The sequence below is a fragment of the Taeniopygia guttata genome, chromosome 8, assembly GCF_048771995.1.
Source record: "Taeniopygia guttata chromosome 8, bTaeGut7.mat, whole genome shotgun sequence".
NCBI classification, from domain to species: Eukaryota; Metazoa; Chordata; class Aves; order Passeriformes; family Estrildidae; genus Taeniopygia; species Taeniopygia guttata.
The window spans coordinates 5,789,408-5,811,517 of NC_133033.1; the positions used below are offsets into that span (position 1 = coordinate 5,789,408).

The following is a 22,110-nucleotide window of genomic DNA, read 5'->3' on the forward strand; positions in this document are numbered from 1 at the left end:
GCACCAAAACACACTTGCATGCAGACATGATCCTACAGTAGCAAATGCCTTCTCACAGTCCTGCAGAACACATGCCCTTAATGATTTCTTTTCTGTTTTAAATAATAATATTGTCTTTATTTAACAAAAAACAGTAGTTCCTCAGGGTTATTTTTCAGGTGATGTGAAGATAGTGATGAACATCCACTTCCTGCAGAAAGGTAATCTCACACTCAGGCGATCTAGAAACAGCAGCAGCTGCCTAACAAATGAGTTCAGATATCAAGAGAGAATTTCAAAATCTAATTATGGGTGGATATTATCTCTGCAATTCACTATGCATTATTATGATCTATAATGCTTTCTAAATTTAAAAAAAAAAATTCCATCACTCCAGCAGCATTATTTCTGTAATATAGACAAGAAGCTACACAGAATTGTTATGTATAAATGCATTTAAGCTTAATTAAATTTCAACCAAGTTAAAGATCACACCAAATTACAACTACTTTGCAGCCTGTTACTTGGACGTTTTTAGTGGCAAGTGTTCAAAATAAGCAAATACAGGTTCTGAACTAAACACGAGAGTTGAAAATCAAATGTGCAGAAAACTCAGCCTTGTCTCATTAGAACCAGTTTTAATGTTTTCTAATTATGACAACTCAAACATTTCAAAACCAAAATATAATTAAGCATACACTGGATTTTTAATGCAAAAATAAAATCCACCCTTTCACATATGTGAAAATATTTAAAACACTGAATATATTTGAAAAATCTGCACTTACATCTTAGCCCAATTTACAAATATTCTAGGAAGTATTTATAACAACATCACAGCATATTTTAGAGACATTTAACAAAATTTCAGTTCTCTGGGCAAAACTTCCAGTCAAAAGTTCATTCAGTATTGAACATGGAAAAATCAATGTCAACCATAAATGAAGGCCCAACACAAATTAATATCTAATTTAGGAACCTTTTTCAAACAACACATTCATGAAAGCTCCCAAATGCAATGATTTAAATATTAAAATAGAAAACAGAAGCAATGACAGAACATCCACATCTCCTCTCTCAGGCTGCATCAGCCTTGAGCAGCAGTAATGCAGAGAACGCAATCCAGCACAACTGACAAGTCAGACTTGTTATTAACAATCACCAAGTCATTATCTCAGTACATCATGCTATAAAAAAACAGAGCAGTGACAAACCCAGTTTATATGTTACTAGTGTTTTCAGGTTCCCTAGGAGTTGTTAAAGCATTAGTTGTTAGTGGAATTGCTGTTTTTTTTATATTTTAGTAGAAAAATATCAGTTTGGTTCTCAAAAAGATTGCATACAAATTTTCTGGTTTTCCTATCAAGGATGATGATTTAATCTGACAATAGAAGGTACATAAATATGTAACATATAATTTATGAATGTGTTCACACATATTCATCAGATTCTTTATTTTAACTCAAAATTTACTTTAAGTGTATTACTTTCTGTCAAGCCAAATAGTGGATATCCATTAACTTTGCAATTATTACCCTGAAATTAAACCTCAGACTTCCCAGTTGCCACTCAACTATTTTTAAATGCAGTGTTTATTCCCAAATGGAACCGATACATTCACCCCTACTAAAATTATTTGTCATGATGTTAATAAAGCTTAACAAGAAACTGTTGTGCTAAAGCTTGTGTTCAAAATATTTAATCCCATGACTTCCCCTAGAAACAAATAACTGGAAGGGCTGAAGATGGTGTCTCCCCAAGTCTTTTAGAGAGACTCAGACATTTAACAGCAGAAGCATCCCTGTGGTTCAGTAGTTACCTACACCACACATGGAGTGGGTGGCTCCTTCAATTAAGCTTCCACTACTGGAACCAGAAGAGTTTTTAGTTTCTAGATCTGTTCTCCGAGGAATGGCTTTACTAGTAAAGTTCTCAACTGCTCTGGGGCAACCAGAAAGCAGGAGCAGACAGCTGGGATTTCTCAAGCCACTGCAGCCACATTCATTAGAACTTGTCTGTCAAAGCTTTGTTCTCTCTCTGCTCAGAATGTTACAGGAATTAAGGGCTGTAAAACAATCTTAGTAAGTACTAAGTATTATTTGACTTACACTGATCCTTAGCATTTATTAATGAGTCCTTTCTGCCACATCTTTTGGCTGCACCTGTGCAAATTTGGCCCAGACAAACATTTGGTAACAAAAGCTTCTACAAACAATCCATTCTAAGTCTACTGAGTCAGTTTGTCTACTGAGTAGAGGGATTTTTTATTTTATCCATTTCCCACATATATTTTAAAAAATATCACTGGCACTGGTGGTTCTTCTCAAGGTTTGTCAGAAGAATGTAAAAAGAAGAAAACACATAGAAATTTTTGGCTTTGTTCTATCATTGCATGTTTTATCCATTTACAGATACTTTAATTTTCTGCATTCACTTGTGCTACTCATGGCTTCAGTCATTACAGAGAAGCAATTAAATCCAAGCAATAAACTTGTTTAAAACACAAAAATAAGTAGAAAATTTTACTGCACATGAAAACCAAAGTCGCATTTGTCCAACTTAAAAAAAAAAAGCAACCTAAATTTCACTATAAGTCAACACATCAAAGCTAAAATCATGGACATTAACTTCCTTGCCTTACAGATTCTCCTTAACAGCCATGAGAAGAATGAGGCCCCTGATGTAAACCAAAAGTACACTGAAGGCAGGCATGTGCTTTATGTGATGCTCATTGATCACCTGTGGTTACTGGTTCCATATGAGGATTTCCACTGCAACCAAGCTGCTGCAGGATGGGCTGAACCAACTGCAAGTCCTGGAGCAGTGCATGAGGAACATCTCAAAGCTTGTCAGTGTATGGGGTTGTAGGTTGATAAGGAAATGAGCTTTCTCAGGAAGTCGGGGTCAAACCAATCAGTGGTCAGATTTGAATATCGACACCTGGTGTGACCACTGAAAACACTGGACACGCCTCTGAGAACACGATTTTACAAGCAGAGAACTGCCAGGGGAACTTTCTCTTTTGGTTCTGGTCTGCAGAAGAGTAGCAGGAGAGCTCAGACCTTGCCCACCCAGCCTCTGGCTGGATTGGGGAGCAGAAGCCATGCGGCCTAGGAGAGGTAGGCCAGGGGCTGAAGGTCCTTTATCCACATCATTCTGCTTTCCCTGCACTCTTCTGGTAGCAAAAATTATCACCCATGACAGCCAGGTGTTTTAATCAACTTCAGAAACCTTTGAGTGAAGCCTAAATGAACTGAGGTTATTTTTATTCTACTTCTTGTTGGTTTTAGTATTTCTTTTTACAATATTCATTCATACTTAATTGACAAGAGTGTTAGTTTACTGCTTTTGAATCATCATTTTCTCCCTGAGCTCCTACTTATGTCATTGACATGTATTTCAGTAAAAGACATTTGGAATATTTTACAGGTTAATAATTTACAATAAAATCATCACATAAGAATTCGAGTTCACCTAGATGGTACACAAATAAAATGTTAAAACACTCTCAACAATAAAGTATTTCTTACACAACAAAAAGTGATACAGAAATTATGCTTTAGTTGTCTTCATTATGACATTTCTCACCGTGTAGCCATACACCAGGTTACAGTTAATCACTTTTTTTTTCCCCAAGAGCAAATGTATGTTTAAAAACATGTTAATACTATTTAAAATAATGTAAGCAATACGAGAATAGTAAAGAAGACCGAGAAGAACTGAGTTGATCAGACGTGTAAACCAGCAGGAATGCCAGCATTCCAACAGCCCACTCCCAGTGCACAAATTTGTTTCAGTAACTTTAATGGGATTGTTGAGGCAGTAATTTCTGTAAAGCAGTTTCCTGCACCAAGTCATTTTATAAAAGTTCTGACATAAACCCAAGATCATTGCAATCAACAAATACAACTGCTCATTGAGACTAAAAACAATTAGTTATTCTTTACTAGCACCCTAAATAGATCAGAGCTCAGAAATTCCCATTTTTGCTTCACTCAGACACAGCTTTTTAGGAAGAGATGTCACAGGTAACTACATCCAGTAGCTTAGCAAGCCCTCTGATGCACTGTTGTGCAGTACCAGGGGAAAAAAGAGTGCTTTGAGCTTACTCACAAAAGATGAACTTACCTTCCCACAGGCTCTGCAATGGTGCCTTCTTTTGGTGAATGTAAATCTGGCCTCACATTTCATACAGTTTGGTGCTTGAGAGTCTGGAACCCACACTGGAGCCACCTCACCCAAAGTTGTAAAAGGCTTTCTGGCTGGAGCTCCAAACTGACCAGCTCTGAGATCATTATCTGGACTATCTGGGGCTACTGCAAGGCACGAACTATTAGAGACTCCAGATTCATACTCGTCCAAATGTTCCCCATTAGAACCAGTACCAGAGGCATTTGAAGATGTTTCACCAGGAAACGTGTCTGCTGTATCCCCTGACTGTGTCTTACCAAAGACATTTTTGTTTTTACTATTACCGCCACAATTTGGGGGAATAACATCATTTTGTAAGTGGTCCGATAATGGCTTCGGAATCTGCAGTTTCAGATTTGTGGGTTGCTTAGGTCTTGCACCACCAAAAGGAACACTGATATATTGCAGGTTAGTCACTGGTTTTGGTGAAGTCTGCCCTTGCATGGATGAAACCTGACTACAAAGATTATGCAAATAATTTTTCTTTATGTGGTCACCAGTGCTGTTTAAAATAAGACCACTCCCTTCTGTGGCATCATTTCCTCTCTGTTCATAAACATTAGTATAACATTCTGACTTGCTCTCCTCGATCTCCTTTTCCTCTGTTACCGAGTCTTCCTTGGAGGGTAAAGTCTTTGGAACATGAGCAACAACTGGGTTCTGCATTCCATAGGAATCACAACAATTAGACAGAGAGCTTGCTGCTGATGTAGCCATCACATCAGAGAGACTGGACCCTCCAAGCTCATCTGTACCAGACCCTTTTAAGTCTATGCCTACCTCCAATACCCCATCTTCATCTTCTTTGCTATTCTCAGATGCATCATCAGGCTGTTTGGTCTGCAAAAGTCTTTCATTCTCTCCTAGAGTTTGCTTATTATTCACCTCATTCAACTTCGTCAGCTCCCAGTTAGTCATCTCCTGAGATTCAGGATAACATTCTGCCATGCTGTGCAATTCTGTTGTGCCAAGATTTTTATCACATTCAATGACTTTGCCTTCAGCAGCACCAACATCCTCTGCAACACATTCCTTGTAATTGCCACTTCCAGCCACGTTAGGTTGACAGGTCTCGGTGAGCCCAGAGAGCCTAGACTGCAACTGCTGGGTTGTTTCCTGTTCTACAATTAAGCTTCCACTACTGGAACCAGAAGAGTTTTTAGCTTCTAGATCTGTTCTCTGAGGAATGGCTTTACTAGTGAAATTTTCAAGTGACGCACAACTTTCTTGCATTTTAGCAGTACCATCAACTGGTCTCTGTAAGAGAGTCACTGCATTGATCCCTGCAGTTGTAGCTTCTGAAAACAGCAAATCTTTATTCATATTAAAATCCTCCTTTAATCGGGAGGAGGGGCATGCAGCAGTCAGGCTTTCAGATGAAGCATTAATCAAATGACTTACAGATTCATCTTCGGTGCACAGCCTGTCTACCTGCTTTTCTGTATCAATATCCTTTTCTGTGGATCCATTTACAGTAACGCTAAACTGGTCACTCTGTCGGTTTTCATTATCCAGTGTAAAGCTAATAGAGTCCATTAGGGACTGACTGCTGTAACTTGTACAATCCACCACATCACCACTTTGTAGTGTTCTGTCACAGTTGTGCATGACTGCCACCACTAGCACATTTTTCTCCTCTGGCAAGCAAGCTGTATTTCCACATTTCTTTTCTCCTGCTTCCATAGAGTAACACTGATCATCCCGATTACTATTTCTTTTAATCAACTGATCATCTGCTGCTGCCTGATCATCAATCCACATGACTGGGGTCTCTGGGCTTATGCTAAAATCCTTTCCATTAGCACAGAGATCCCCTCCTCCTGTTGGTGTAGTCACTGAGTGGGACAAGGAGCAAGACTTTAATCTCTGCTGACATTCATTAGGAGTTGTAGCTTCATTCACACTGGCCACAGCCGAGTTGAATGACAGGCGACGAGAAGGTGGATCTAGAATCTGATTCCACTTTGCACCCAGCAGAGTCGGTGAAACAGCGGCATCTGAAAAAGGGTTTAAACAACAAAACTTACTACCATATTAAAGCTACAGGTTCTTTTAATCCTGCTGCATTAAAATGTCCCAAATAGAAATGCAGGAGTGTTCAAATATGGGCACAAAAATGAAGCTCACCTGCCATAACCAACATCCTTGGTCAACCATTAGTAGTGTCATTCCATAATGTTTCTGGAACTCAAGAAGTTTAGAGCTACCCCAATTAGTAACAGGTTGAATTTGCAAAAGCAGATTTAAAGTATTGATTAATATATTTTAGACAGCTAGAAGTGCCTGAAAAGATTCTCGCCCCCATAAAATGAACAGTTCAACTTCCTTGACAGCAAAGAATTACCAATTAGACTAGGCAAAAAATTTAGTGCTTTGAACATGATAACCTTCATTATATGATTTATGTGAGCTAATAAAACATTTCTGAAAAAGAAGCTTAAAATAAATTTTGCCTGATTTGTTTAAAATAAATGATTTAAATATTGCTACTGAGATTAAGCTTCACAAAATCTTTCACTAGAAGTGTATGGCACATTTGCTATTAAAGGAGTAGGAAATTTTACAAATGTAAACATGATGAATGGAAGCAGAATAGAATGCTACTGAGAAATGCTGAAGATATACCATGCAAAATTAACAGATGTTTTTTGTAAATTCTGAGATTAATTTGCAACTCAAACTCACAAAGGGTATCACAGATCTCCCCCTCTTCTATACTGTCCTCCGTGGAAGACACCTGATATGCATCTACAATCCTCTCCAAAATTACTCACCTTCGTTTTGCTCAAATTCATCTAAAACCTTATCGAGGTTATATGCCTCTGCTTGGAAATAGTTCTCCATTTGTCAGGGAACAACCACCAGATCCTTGTCTAAACCTGCCAGAGAACAAATTACAATCAGATGCTTAGCCTTCAGTCAGCAGTGTTCCCTTACATATTGTCTTGATTTAAGTGGAAAAGTCCTTTGTAAATCAAATTTTACATACATCACAGACATAAATCAAAAGTATTTTCCAGGAATAAAAATAATTTGTGTGCTTAAACTTGCTTCATTCAGATTAACAACTTCCCCAAACTTGCTTTGCATTTTATTACCCCCAGTCTCTTACATTGGTATGTCTGATTATCAGGATCACCATAATGGTAAGAGCAAAACTGCCGTGACACCAGTCAAAAAAAAAAAAAAAAAAAAAAAAAATTCTAGAGAAACCAGAAAGGCCAACTTAAAAAATCTGAAGACCTGACTCTCAGATCTGTGCTACCACCAATTAGTTCATGTGGCTTTGAACAAGGAGTTTAAACTCCCTGTGCTTCTGATTTTTTAATGTACCATAGGCTAGCAGTACTCTGTGTCAGTCCTCATTCCTCTTGAGATGCTTCAAAGATTCATACTTGTAAAAGTTGTTAAGGGACTTAATGGGTGTTACTTGAATTGTGCTGCCTCTTAAAATGTCTACTTTAATAATCCTTGTTTCCCTGAAAGGCAGCCACTGGAAATCTAGCAAAATGCACAGAAGTAAATAGTCTCACCAAGAGATAATGCTCTCAGGCTAGAAAAGAAGATGACAAGAGATAAATTAAGGGGAGAAAAAACAAAACCAAAGCAAAAAACCCAACCCTGAATCATTACATAACCATCTTCACATAATAAGTAATATTTTGCCCTAACAGCAGTAACATGGACGCCTCACTACCAAAGTCTTGTAGCAACAAGACACCCTGATTCATTTTTCTTTTCTAACATTCACTACCAGCAGAGACATTTTCAGTGGGAAATGTGTGCCATAACCTATAAACCACAGAGACCTTGACTTGATCTGTTCTCTGAACATCATCCAAAACAGCTTTATTCTCTTCAGAGTTGGCTTTCACTGTTGTGAAATAAGGCAATGGAGGAGGAGAGGGTGAGAACCTTGTTTTGCAGCATGAAGCAGTGTTAGACCTGACAGCTCAATTAAAAACCTGCTTTTTCCCACCAGAGATACAACACATTAGAAGAAGTTTCCAATTTAAAACAATACTTTACCATTATTCCTACAGTACCTGGATTTGAGGAAAAGGTCAACCACCTCTATTCCCATTACTACAACATTCTGTATTTACAAATTCACAAATTATAAATATTTACAGCATAACAGTTTTGTATTTCTTATGGGTAACAGCTGCACTTAGGTTATTGGTAGCAAAGGACTGTGCATTAAAATATCACAAAATGCAGAGTTCAAGTTTTCAAGGTCAACTTAAAATTTGATACATGGTTGTTTTAAAAGGATCATGATACAACATAAATACATTGCTATTTAATATAATTAGACTAAGGCATGTGTTGAAGATATACATAGAAGCTAGTTCTAAAGAAAATTAATATGCATCAACAGAAAAAAGACCATTTGCAAAATAATTCCAAGATAAACTACACTTGTCATCTGACATACTCCTATATTTGTCCACTGTTCTGGAATTTTAGATTAACTCCTCCTGCAACAAAACAGATGATTTGCCATATCATTTACTGTGCACAGATGCACAAATAAGCAATGGAAAAGTTGCCCACCTTGATCACCAGCTGCATTTCAGGAGTCTCAAAAAGTAGAACTGTTTTGTACAAAATACCAGTTGATTTCACATCCATTTATAATATATTAATTTACATTATAATGATAACATTGCTCTAGCAAACAATTGATGAAGACATGTATAATTATTCCTAGGCAAAGTCCTGCTACTAAAGTCAGTGATGCAAAGAGTATTTGTCAGTGAGGCACTGCAAGACTGAAAAATGTCATAACAAATTTTTGTGCTCATGAGTTCCAACTGATGAGAGAAAAGACCTTTTATATCACTATTGTTATTTCACTCACTGATGTACCAGGATACATGGAGAACCTTTTATTTTTAAGCTCACAGTCACTAAGCTGACAACCACTCTAAATGAGATCTCATTGTCTGTTGCAGTAGGTATTTCTCAGAAAAGGTCAGCTGCAAATCTTTAGGTCCAATATCTAAAATTATTATTATTATTATTATATAAAAGAACACAACAACAACTCAAGCTTTTCTGCAAGTTTCTGCCAAGGGCAAAACACACTGCCAAATCCACAGAAGTCCTTAATGTCCTCTCCTCTGTCTGACAGTAAAGGAGGATGAGTACTTATGTTCCTAATAGATATCAGCAAGGCTTCCTGATTGTCAGCAGCTCACATATTTGCTAGTTGAAGATTTAATGCTTCAACTCACTATAGCTAGCAACTCAAGACCAAAATAGAAAATAAAATACTCTAACACAGCATGCTATAATAATTGAGGAGCTGTTTTCCCTGTGGTTTAGAGTTTAATTTTATTTTTAATATCTTTATTAAATGTCCAAGCTAAATAAAAAACATATTCCTTTACAGGTCTTTTGAAACTTTTGACTGCATCTCACATATACCACCATAAAAGTTTGGAAGACTTTTAGAATTACTCTAATCCCAAAGTTCCTCTAAGGACAATGGTTGGCATGACATTTTTTAAAGGATCCTTAATAGGTGAGAAACTGTAGTAGTATTGCTCAAATATCCCGAGTCATGGCATGGAGAGAAGCTGATGAGCAAACACACAACACTTAGACTCTGGAAAAAAGGTGAATAAAAACAGGAGCAAATCAGAAAGACGTTTCAGTGGTAATTTTAGCTGTATGCTACCAAAAAGGAGATCCTAAATTACTATATATTGGGATGAACAATACGAAGGCGAGGATCTTGTGTCACTGCAAAGAAAACAAAGCACAAACCACCAATGAGTGAAAAACAGGAGATTATTTTTTCAAAAATACAGTCCTCCATGCAAAGATTTGGCAGAAAAGACTAATTATGGGAAAAAAAACAGTAAAATTTTATGTTTTATTTGACTCTGTATACAAAAAAGATTAATACAATGGTTACTATCCACTGGTATGTAAGTCCAGAACTCAAGATCACTTGTTACCCGTTGCAGAGTCATCTTCTGTCTTTCAGGGCAAAGAGCTAATTAAAACATGCAGTCTGTCAAATCAGATCATTTTCAAGCTCCTGTTGGATCACACATCATGAATAATTCAGAAAGCATGTTTTACTTCTCAATTTCTTCACAACAACACCATGGGCTTTTTCATCTTCATTTCTGAAACTTAGGAACTTAGATTCCATGAAGCTTACATGCTTTACTCTTCCTTGATGTCTAAATTTAAAGGTGCATGTACCAGAAATGTGTGTGTCATATCTACCCAGAATTACTGCCCTTGTCTTCACAGCATTCAGACACAACACAAACTTCAGATGCGTAGTGGGGGAAAGAAGGAGACAAGTAAAGGACAGAAAAACCTTCCTTAAAATTAGGTGTTATTCCGAACAGGCTTAGCCTTGGAGACTGCCTCTCAAGAGAGCTCAGATATCCCACATGACAGTTTGTTCCTGGGAAATGAAGTGCACAAGAGACTGGCCTTGTGTTACACCTGCAAAGCAGCCACACTTGTATCTGTGTTGGGCTTTATGATAAGGGATTATGTAAACCATGATCTTCTGCAATGCACATCCTAAATTATCCTTGGGATGTCTTCACCACGGGAACTGACAGCATGTAGTCTTTCTAATTGTCTTTTAACAGTGGATGATCAGCTCATAATCACATTAAACCACTGTAATAAAAAATGCACTGAAAGGAAATAATATTGACATTAAACTATTGGCCTCACTGCAAAGACCTAAAAAACAGAGAATATGTAAAGAACCAGAATAGGATCTCAGGATTTTCTGTCATGCTGTCCTGTGGAGACAATTCTTTCAATATCAAACTGTTAACCTACACATTTCAGTAATCTCTTACTACACAAAATGCTCAAATACTTTATTACAGTCCTCATAAAAAATATGCTTTTCATATATGAAAAGTTCCTAAGATGGAAGTCACAAAGGACATGATCAAATTGAAACTAAACATTGCTTATTCATCCTGATAAAAATCACACATCCAGAAAATGTCATTTTCCCACAGCATGACAGCACGGAAGTACAGATGGACTAGACAGACAGATTTATTAGATCCAGGGCTCCTGAAGACTTCCTTCAACCCCAACAAACAATGGTCAAGTGCACATCTTGTTCCAGCTCCCCTCGGCGATGTGTGTTACCTGTCCCTGCGAGTCAGGCACCTCTGCTGTAATGAACACTTTGTTCCGAGTTGAGCAATAGCTTTATTTAGAACTGATGAGATCTGGCTACACCACAGAATGAGAAAGAAAGACTTTGCCCGCCTTCTCCTCTCCCAAACAAAATAAGACACAATATTTGCTCTAAAATGGGGCAATTACTCTCAGCAAAAAACAAAACAAAATGCTAAAAATACTCCATCATCTTCTTTATAAGAGATCCATCCATACACAAAGGTGTATGTATATAAATATATATAAGTATGCCTGAAAAACATTTCAGGTGCAGAACTCTGAATTATTATATTCTAAAGCAGAACTTGCCTCTTACCTTTTTCTTATACATATGTTAAGAAACAAATGACCCTGTGCCTTCTCATGATGACTGCAGCACAATCAGCCAGTTCTGCTGAATCAGGGTGTTCTACTTGATCCTAGAAAGAAAATACAAACATGTATTTTATGACAGGCAATTCTGCCACAAACCATGTCCTTTTCAACACGTGACTGCAGCTAGCACAGGCCTATTTGGCAAAGTGCTGCAAGCTTCAGATGATTTGGATTACATCTGCAGCTTTATATTCAGAGATATGTGTGCACTATGCCACAACTGCTCTCCAAGTCTGGTGAAAAATGTTGCTAATAAAAGCCACATTGCTACCTACCTGTTATTATTCTTCATTTAACTCTAAGTGCAAACCCTCAGTGTAACACAGCAACTCCAACTGTCCTTGTACTCCTGATGACCTTGACTGTAACAATTTATAAAACTAGCCTCTGAAATCAATTCTATTATACTACAATAGGCCTTCCAAAAATAAAGAACTAGTAGCTTTGATAGTCAACAAAAATTCACAGCTCTCTGAATTCTGTAAACTGTATTCATCAGCTTCCCACTGATTTTGTTACAGCTAAACAAGAGGTTTTGTCTTCAAATTATTCCCCCTACACTCTTAGGCTCCCTTCATTTCCTAAAGGCTTCTCAGAAGACCCGCAATAGCACCACCCTTCAATAGAACAGAAGACCCAAGAGGAAAAAAAAAATCATCTGAAGAAACTTTTGTTCTTCAATCCACAGCATTTCTATAGGTCAGGTGCTCATTTTCTCAGGCTGCATCCTAACAGCCAACATCAAAAATCCAACACAGCCACAGGCAGAGAAAATAGAAACCAGTTTATGACAAACAGTGCAACAAGAAAAGGAATGAGATACGTTAAATTCATTTTTTAAGGTTTGCTAGCACTGACATTTTGACCTGCTAGGTAGTTGAAATATTTATTAGTACTCTGATGAAACTGCAACATATGTTAGAAAAAAAATCCTAAAGCTCCAGCAAAATTAACAGAGCTAAAAAAAAAAATCAGTTCTCCATGCATTAAAGCAATATTCAGTGTTACACTAAATTTTTCCCAGGGTTGTTTATTATTCTTCTCAGAAATAAGCTACAGTAATAATTCCAGGAAACTAATGAACTGAACAGTGGCACTCTGAGTAGTACTGTTTTCAAACTCAGAATCCCACAGCTTTGGATGCCAGCAGAACTCTTCCGGTATACAAGTAAAATTTCTGATGCTATGTGTATCTTCGCCTCCATAAATGAAAATGAATTTTGGTTATCTGGGAAATAGTAGATGTTATCTTACTACAACAGTCTTCAGACAGGCTTCACATGCATGCAAAAACAGAAGTGGAAGAAATTTAATTCCAGTGAAAGGCTTCAGAAGAAGCCTTTTCAAAGGGATGTGAAGTACACGTGGCAGTGAGGAAGGTTTTCTGTACCACCACCATGTCCCCTCCCAGCCTGTAGTACAGGAAAATGATTCAGTTTTCATGACCCCTTTGAAAAGACAGATCAATTAATGACAATTCTGACTGTGATTTATGGCAAGGCCTGCCAGCTGCATCACGAACATCACACGAACCAGTCATACATTAACCACAGAGCTCAACTTTCCCTGATCAGGAACGGATCAGCCCTAGCAACCCACAGCTGAAACGAGCTGTGCTGACACCCCTGCTCTAAGCCAGCAAACCTTCTAGGCAAGCAATATTCAAGGCACAGCTTTATTATTCATTGTTTTTACTCTGCTCCTCTTTCCTTGTTCCATTCTTCCCAGGCAATGACTTTTTTGTGTGTAACCACTCAACAGAGAAGATCCAATCAATGGCTGCCAGTCTCCAAAGTAAGCTTTGAAGAGATATTACCTGGAAGTCCTGGAGCTTTTTGTTTACAGTTCAACATTTACTCTCAGCAGCTATTTCCCCTTGCAAAGATCAATGCAAAAATCAAAGCATGCTTATAGATATGAATGTAGCATATTTAAACAAAAAGTAAAATAAAAAAAATAAATTACAACATTTGTATTTCATGAAAAAAAAAACAAGTTGGCAACAGAACCAAATTCTTTTTCCAGTAAGTACAGAATGTAAGAAAAGTATATTTAAATGAAAATTGAGGACAAAAGGAATAAGTACAAATGAGAGCCAAGAATACTCACAACAACATATAACCTAGTGATTATTAGGTTTTCTCTGAACCACACACACTGCTAAAAAAGGGCTCCATCACACTTGTAAAAAATACATACATTTCCACCTAAAAATTATGGGCACACTGAGACCTAAGATCACTGCAAAGGAAGGAGGACCAGTGTCCCCGCTGTCCCAGTTTGCTACTTGGAGCATTTCAGTTCCTTATCTCTTCTGCTGGTGGTGGGCTGAACTCCTCTGTCTCCTGCCCTACAAGTGGTGTCACTCAGGTGCTGCTTTGGTTGTACCCTACATGTCTGATTTCCCTCAGGAGCTCCAAGAAGACGACTCCCAATTACTGTAAAAGCAAAACAGAAATTGAAGAGAAATTTGACAAGCAGAGACGTGCACAGAATAAAGAAAGGATGAAGAATAGAAGGAAATAACTCCAAAAATACAAAATTGGAAATATCTTCCACAAAAAAGAATGTAAAAAATGTTTACAACATTAAATGAAAGTAATCTGAACTAGCAGAAACTGGAATAGCTTATAATAAATGGAAAGAGACTGAAAAAGAAGCAATTTTGATACTATGGTGAAAAAAATGCAAAAAATGCTCAAAGCATGAGGAGATGCTAAAAAATGCTTCCATCTACTGGCAAAGATCCAAATCTTAACTACACTACAGATCCTCTATAATGTGCTACCAGTGAGGAGATGTCTTTGAGTAGGCAGGGAGACATTTGCAGCCATTTTAAGGCACTTTATTATTGCTAGATTAGTTGAACTAGGCATTATCTTAAATGCAAATCCAGATTTCAACACTGGTATCTTCACTTCCTACCTTGTCTACACTCTGCAAGTATCAGATGGGAGATTCAGAGACTACAGACAGGGGATTTGTTCAGGACTCAACTCTGCAAGAAAACACAAATTACAACAAGGAATACCATAGCAGGGGGCTACATGAACAGGAAATCAGTGTACTTAAAAAGGGGGAGATAGGTGGAAAGTTTCAGGACACATGTCACTAATGTAAAATTAATTATTTATCTGATCAATCAGTCTGGAAGCTAAATTTTACAAATGGAAAAGGGGGTTCTTCACTCAAGTAATGTAATGCTTGAAATAGTGGTGGTTTACCACATGCCCAACAATTTTGTCCCCAAACATGGAGTTCCTTCTACCTAGCAGGTGCCAAATGAAGGGAAGGGCAGGTGTTACAAAGCATTTGTGACACAGCAGCAGCAATGTCTGCCACACACCTCAAAATGCCTGCAATGGCAAGGACTTCAGATTAGGCCGCAAATTAAGCCCCAAATTAAGCATTCCAATTCCATACAATTAAGTGTTCTAGTAATAAATTAAAGTAGTAGTCATTCAATGCAGTCAGAAAAAAAAAACTATTTTCAGAATTCTAAGTAATTAAAGAAAATTAAAAAAAACTATACAGATTTTTTATAAAATACATGCTCTATACCACAATTCAGATTAGAAAAATCCAATTAAAACTCATCATAAATCCATTTAGTAAGAAATACTAAATACAGCAGCAAAAATGAAATGTAACAAACACAAAGAAAATACAGTCACTGCTAATTCTTTCCCTGCACCAAAAGCTCAAGATGACCAAGCATCCTTCAGCTTTACTTTCCATAATTTGCTGATGTTCCTACTACTCAACATAAATGCACCCAAGAGCAGGCTGGGGCATGGCAGGCTATTTCTGTGTAATACAACACTTTGTACCAGCTCACAACCCATGAATGCTGATGAAAGATAAACTATTGCAATGTTGCACTGCATTGTCTTTTTTTCCAATCAACTGAACAAACAGAAGTGGACAATGCTTAAAGCAGAACAGTCTCTCTAATTATTTCACCTATATTTGCATCTTTTCCCTTGACTCTCCCCAATGCCATTTTAAAGCCATTATTTCCACTTTTGTCTCCAGCCAAGTTTCCAGAAGGAGACATTCACACATGCCTGAGCAGTAGTAAGGCAGTCAAAAGAGCAGCAACTTCAAAGCAGCATTATAGGAAGTATCACAGTCCAAAGTAGCAGGGAGACAAGAACAACTACAGCAGCATTATCAACCTTTGTGCTCCAGAAAATAAAAGCAGCTCAACTGAAAAGGACACCTGCTTTATAACCATTTACAGTAGAAATAAAATTCCATTTCCTACCCTTTTTCACTATTTCAAGGAGAAAAAGATTTGTTTTCCTGACACAGCCCCAGCCTTGCCAAGCAGCCTCAGCCCACTGCAGAGGCCTCAGCACCTGGAGACAGGAACCAGCTCCTGCTTATGTAACTGCCTCCGATGCCTGGAAAAGGATCCATCCCTGCTCTGGGGAAGAACAAATAGATAGGTTTACACCACAGTGCTGCCTTCCACGCAAGTTTTTCCAGAGGAATACAGCTGGGAAAAAAAAAGAAAAAGAGAAAATTCCTTTCCTGAGCTTACTCATCTGCTCATAGAGGTCACTTCAAAATGTGGTGGTTTATGTATCTAATGTTTTGTAACATTTTCTTTCATGCAACTTCCAAGGTTAAAATACTGTAAATCACAAAAAGCTAATGCACAGCGCATTAAACATAAATTTAATATGAAATCATGTTTCTTAATTTGTGCATGGGTTCCAAGTAATGTCATCAATATAACAACATAGTTATTTTTAAAAATTAATCCATTTAACATTCTGGTCTGAAGCTGTTATTTATCTTTATTCAAACACAAACTAAAGTAAACATATAGAACAAGTAGGTTTATGGGATCATTTCTGTGTTTCACTATTTGAGAAGGTTTTGACTCTGATGTTTAGTACATCTGAAAAATAAAATTATTTAAAGCTGTACACTCTATCCCAGAGTGGATTAATCCTGTATTCTAATACGTTATGAATTTTTTTTCTTTCCAGTGTAGGGTAGAAACAAGAATGAAATCCAAAGAGACTCAACATTATTTCAGATCTTTCTTAGATTTGGGCAATAAAGGAAAAACTGACTGAGGTCCCCTAGAATCTCTAACTAAAAGCCTACATCTCCTGAGGAACTGTCCTTTTTTATAAAGCTCATGTGGGACTGACACTTGCAAGTGCCAGTGAGCAAAAGCTGATAATAAAAGCCAGATTTGCCACACAACCAGAATGGGACAGACCAAAAGCACAATGGGCAAGAAGGAAAACTGCTTTGCTACCATTTACCAGCCCATCAATTCCGAGTTGTACCCACCGGGGCAGAAGCTGCTGGAAGCAACACAATTTATACATTCAGCTGCTCTTTAGAGGCGGACCATCCAAACAGGCAAAAACTCTGAGAGACCACTGGAAAGCAGTCAAGCTCCTAGTAACACCACCTTTATCAACATGTTTTGTTTCCTCCACTCCTGTGGTCATCTCTTTGCCACAGACAACTGTGCCACACAACAGTGTTCTAAATTCGGACATAACTTTTAAAGAATTATAATTATAGACACCAAACGGTTACTATTTCTCAAATTCTATGTTATGTAAAGCTGGATTACCATACATCCCTGAAATAAATACAGACTTTTATCTCATACTCTTTTTGCCCTGAAATTATCTCTACGTAGGTAACTTAATTCCCATTTTGTGTAGACCTTTATATTCATATCACACCAAACACATTATAAAACACTGTTGTCAAGTGTAGCAAAATTCCCTCCCACGTTTGTGATCATGATCTAACTAACATCACTGCTGATGCTCACAGTGCATTATGTCTTAAGTCATCTGTAACTAGTAACTCATTCGATACAACTCAATAATCCATGGCAACAGTGCGTACTGAAACTGCTATTTCTGAGCACCTCATCTGCGCTCAGGGCCATTAACATGCTTGTAACAGTGCTGAAGGGACTGAGCACTAACCACCAGAAGCAGGTCGTAACTTGCATTTAGGTGCACTGTAAAGCTTTTTCTTTTCACTAAAAAAGAATATACTGTGCCACTGAGGCAATCAGGACATCTACCCAAAATTTATGCTGGGCTCCATGAAGTTTTAGTTATAATACTATGTGCCCGTAATTCTGTATCTCTCTTAGCAGGCACAGGAAATATAAAGACTTAACAGACAAAACCCAAAAACATTGGAAAGGCTTCCTTATTAATGAGTTATGAGTATTAATACAGTTATCAGAAATCTTACAGAGCTGTAGGAACTCCAAATTCTTCTAAACTCAGATGCAACATTTCTCAGATAGATCAAAACTGAGAAACCTCTGCCACTTCTTCTGTCCACTGATGGGGTGGGTGGTTGATTCAGCTCAGCCACGGATCTCCACCACTTTACCCCTCTTTCTTATAGCCTGTAGCATACTCCTGTTTTCTTCATTTGGAGGGCTCCTTTTCCCCTCTCACATTCCTTCCCCATTCACTTCTTCCTGCATCCGTTTGTCTTCTCCCTACCCAAGCTTTCTTCTTTCTCTGACAAAAAACCCCAAAAACGTAAGAAACCTCATGTTCCAACATTACTGTTCATTACTGGCATAAACATACTTATAAACAACCTTATTAACCACATGAGATTAAGAACAGTGGGAGCAAACCCAACAGCAACAGAGGTTCATCCACTCTGCAAACAGAAATGGAAGTCTTTAGAGGGCTGTCCATAAAAAAAGCAAAAAAAAATGCACACATGGCTAAAACAACAGCCATATCCTAAGACACTGGCCTAACTGCCAACCTGCCTCCTACCCCTCCTCATCATTACTGACAATCATTAAGCTCCTTCACAAATTAATTTAAACCCCCAGTCTTGTGGCCTGAAATAATTTTGTGACACATACACACAGTGGGTACTCAGCATCCAGGACCGCTTCCCTCAATTATCTCCGTATTTGAAACCTCTAGTCAAAACAAGTTTTATTAACTACATAGGAGGCACTATTGCATGTTTCCTCAAATTAGAAGGTACGATTACATTTAAAAGCCATGTTACAATTACATTAAAAGCTTTCATTTCACAGAAATGAAGCTTAATGAAAAAAAAAAATATATAGCCACAAGGGGTATTATAGGAAATTAATAAGGGAACAAAACCACCACATATGCATCTACCTATTGCCTGTGAGTCTCAAGAAACAATTTCTAATTGGCATCATAATAAATCCCACATTCATTCTACATGAGTATTCAAAAAGAAAATCTATGAGCAAATTCCAGAGATGGGTTAAAATGCATTTTACAAATGACTTGTTAAATGAAACCAAGGTAAATACAATATAGAAGCTATTAAGCCAGTACACCAATACAATTACTTGAAAGCAGAAAAGCACACAGGTGGACTGATGCTTAAGCAATAACCTTTTAAAGTTATATTTATAAAAGAGTCAAGAAAGAGCTGTGAAACCCATGAAATATGCTGGGGCTTTATGCAGCCTTCATTATTTCTACAAAAACACAGCATGAAATTACTACAATCAATGCAATTTGGTGTTTCAGCTAAGAGGCTGTTTCAATATATATGCTATTTAAAGTAATCTGTTAATAATATAACCTAAGAAGTGGGCTTTCCATGTACTTTCAAGTTCACCAAATAAGAGACCATTAAAACACTCATTTTGAATTAACTAACACAGCATTTACAATGTACCTTTGTAACACAGTGACAACCAATATGTTCTGCTGGACTGTCAATGTGGCTGGGCCAACAAAAACAACAGCTTTACACTGGATATAGCCCAAAAAGGGTGTAAAAAAGAAATACCTGCGCCTTTCTCTACCAAACACAAGCCTCAGAAGCAAGCTATTTCCAAGCCATAGCATGTATTTCTACAGTATCACAGGAGAATGTGCAATTTCAAAGACTGGGAGGATAAATGAAAAAAAAAAAAAAATCACGAGAGGGAACTTTCCTCTTATGTTATCTCAATTCACATTAAATGTTCATTTATCTGCATTACAGTGCAGATAGGGAATAAAAAATTACACTGGCATGACTGGCTGGGTATATTTTAACTTTAGCTTTTTTGTCTCCTCCAGCCTACAAAGAAAACTCAGTATTCAGAGCCTCAGTAATATGAACAGGAGGATTTACATATTGGTTTAGTGTTCAGATGCTGCCACTTTTCAAGTCTTGTATCTTTAATCCAATCTCCTATAGAAATTAAGATTATGGGATTATATTCTTATTTACTATTCTTTATGCTCTTATGCTCATTTATATATCTGTCATGAAAATGAGTATCTACAGTGTAAAAACAAATCCAAGTGACTGCCCTCCAAGGGAAAAGCAAGCTGCTGTATGTATTTTGGCAGCAACCTGCTGGGCAATCAATACCCACACAGCTCTGGAAAAAATCCCCAGAATTATGGTGTTATGTGAGAAAGATGGGATTAATGCACAGAGGGAAGGAAGGGAAGAGATACTTCGGGGCAAAAAGGATTTACATCTACAGAAAAACAAGATTCTTTCATTCCACAGATGGTGGAACAAAAAGCTTACTGATATAGTATCTCCAAGGACTTGGATACATATAATATTAGACAAGATTTACACTGTAATAAACTCATTCAACACATCTTCCTACTTGAAACAAAACACACTTCTCTCAATCTCCAGATCATGGAATAAATTCCCTGCTACGTACAAAATCTTTCACAGAATCTAAAGAATTACAGGTGGAAAATAAGTCACAGCCATCAGAAACAGATCTAGAACAGAATCCCAGTATTTCAGCTCCTTTATTACTCGTTCCAGCACACTGCACTGACTCAATGCAAGAACCACTGAACTCTTTAGAACACCAGGTTTAACAAGCCCAGTTCTTTGTCCTCAGTATTGGATGGTGTCAGACAACAAGCCCCTTGATGTGATGCACTAAAAAGACAGGTCAGCACTACCCCTACTCAGGAATTGCTGGGAGTAACACACAAGATAAACTTCTCTCTTTCATATCACACTTATTTAAGAACCACCAGCACATTATCCACCTCTCTTCTGCAATAAACCACAGCAGCCCACTGCCTTTGCTTCTCTACAACACCTGCAGAAAAACCAAATGTGCACCTCTTCACTCAACACACTACCCGACCTGGCAGAGAAACAAGATTCATTTAATTTTGTTTAAATTGATATGCAAAGCTCAGAGCTGCAGAACTTGAAGTGGGACTACAAATTTAATTCTGCCAGGCACCTTCAGCAGATAACTGGGGCAGGGTTTACTTTCACCCCCACACTCATCACCACAGTGCACCTCAGAGATACTCATGTGTGGCACACCCAAGATCAGAATGAGGTCTGTGCACCACACAGACCAGAGGAATCTACATCCTCAGAAACAAGGACTCATATTTTACTATTACTGACACCAGTCTTCAACTTTCTTCTTAAAATCCAACAGTTCAAAATGAGAGGAAAAAAAATTGAAGCTGTTGAAGAAGAAAACTAAGCAGATGAAAACAGTTTCATTGACTGGGTTAAAAGAAATGCAAGAGAAGCATAGTAAATATCTGAAAAACAAAAAATTTTTTGTGATGTAGTATCTTACAAACTTCCAATTATCTGACTGGACAACTAGTTAAATAATAAATTGTATGCATATTCATATGATTTTCCAATTCTTCTTGAATTTATAGTAACTACATACACCATGAAATCATAGTTTCATGTGGCTTGGCTTTTATTTTAGTGTTCTTAAGTCAATCTTCTAGTTCACACTTGGAGTGCAAACAGCTAAGACAACATGTACACAGAGTTCAAGGCAGAGTTTTGACACAACAAAACTGAACCTGGAAATAAGAAAAGCTCCTGTAATAGTCAGTGTCATTCACAGATAAAGAAGGCATTATGCGATTTAGAAAGCTCTTTGATCCTCTTCTTCCACTGAATATTTACCAACTCCTTTTAAGTGCATCACACTACTTTTGGAAAAAAGTACCAGTGTATGTTCTTCCATTGATTATCTGCTGAAGTATTTCACCCATATTACTTCCCTGAATAAAATTTTAAATTTGGAGTGAAATAGAAATGTACCCAAAATGTGTATAAAGTTTGAGTTTGATTATTTATTTAAGAAGGCTTCAGTATATTGTTAAAGTAAATAAAACCTTTCAAATTACAGTGTTTTTTAAAAGTGCAAGAAGCCAGAAGCTGTTAAGTACTACTAGAGCAGCTAGAGCTCTTCTGTAATTGATAGAGCACACATGAATCTCTGACTCAAGTGTGGCCTAATTTCAATTTATCACCTGATAGCAAATGTCCTCTGGATTCTTTGTATGCTGGAAAGAGGAATGACAAGTTCCTCCCAGCTACCATTTTACTAACAAAAACAGAGCATCT

General features: G+C 37.5%; 1 protein-coding gene across 3 annotated transcripts in view; it reads right to left on the reverse strand.

The window, feature by feature from the left end:
* ZFYVE9 (zinc finger FYVE-type containing 9) overlaps positions 1–22,110 on the reverse strand; it is a 57,290-nt gene that overhangs the window by 29,658 nt on the left and 5,522 nt on the right. For 2 of the 3 annotated variants that reach the window (XM_072932723.1, XM_030278774.4), the window contains exons 2-4: positions 11,669–11,771; positions 6,945–7,049; positions 4,108–6,167 (exon numbers count right to left, since the gene is read on the reverse strand). In XM_072932723.1, coding sequence (XP_072788824.1) covers positions 4,108–6,167; positions 6,945–7,014 — 2,130 coding nt within the window. In that variant the 5' untranslated portion in view covers positions 7,015–7,049; positions 11,669–11,771. Of the gene's footprint in view, positions 1–4,107; positions 6,168–6,944; positions 7,050–11,668; positions 11,772–14,652; positions 14,674–22,110 lie in introns of those variants that run through there. The other variant, XM_072932722.1, reaches the window with a different exon arrangement.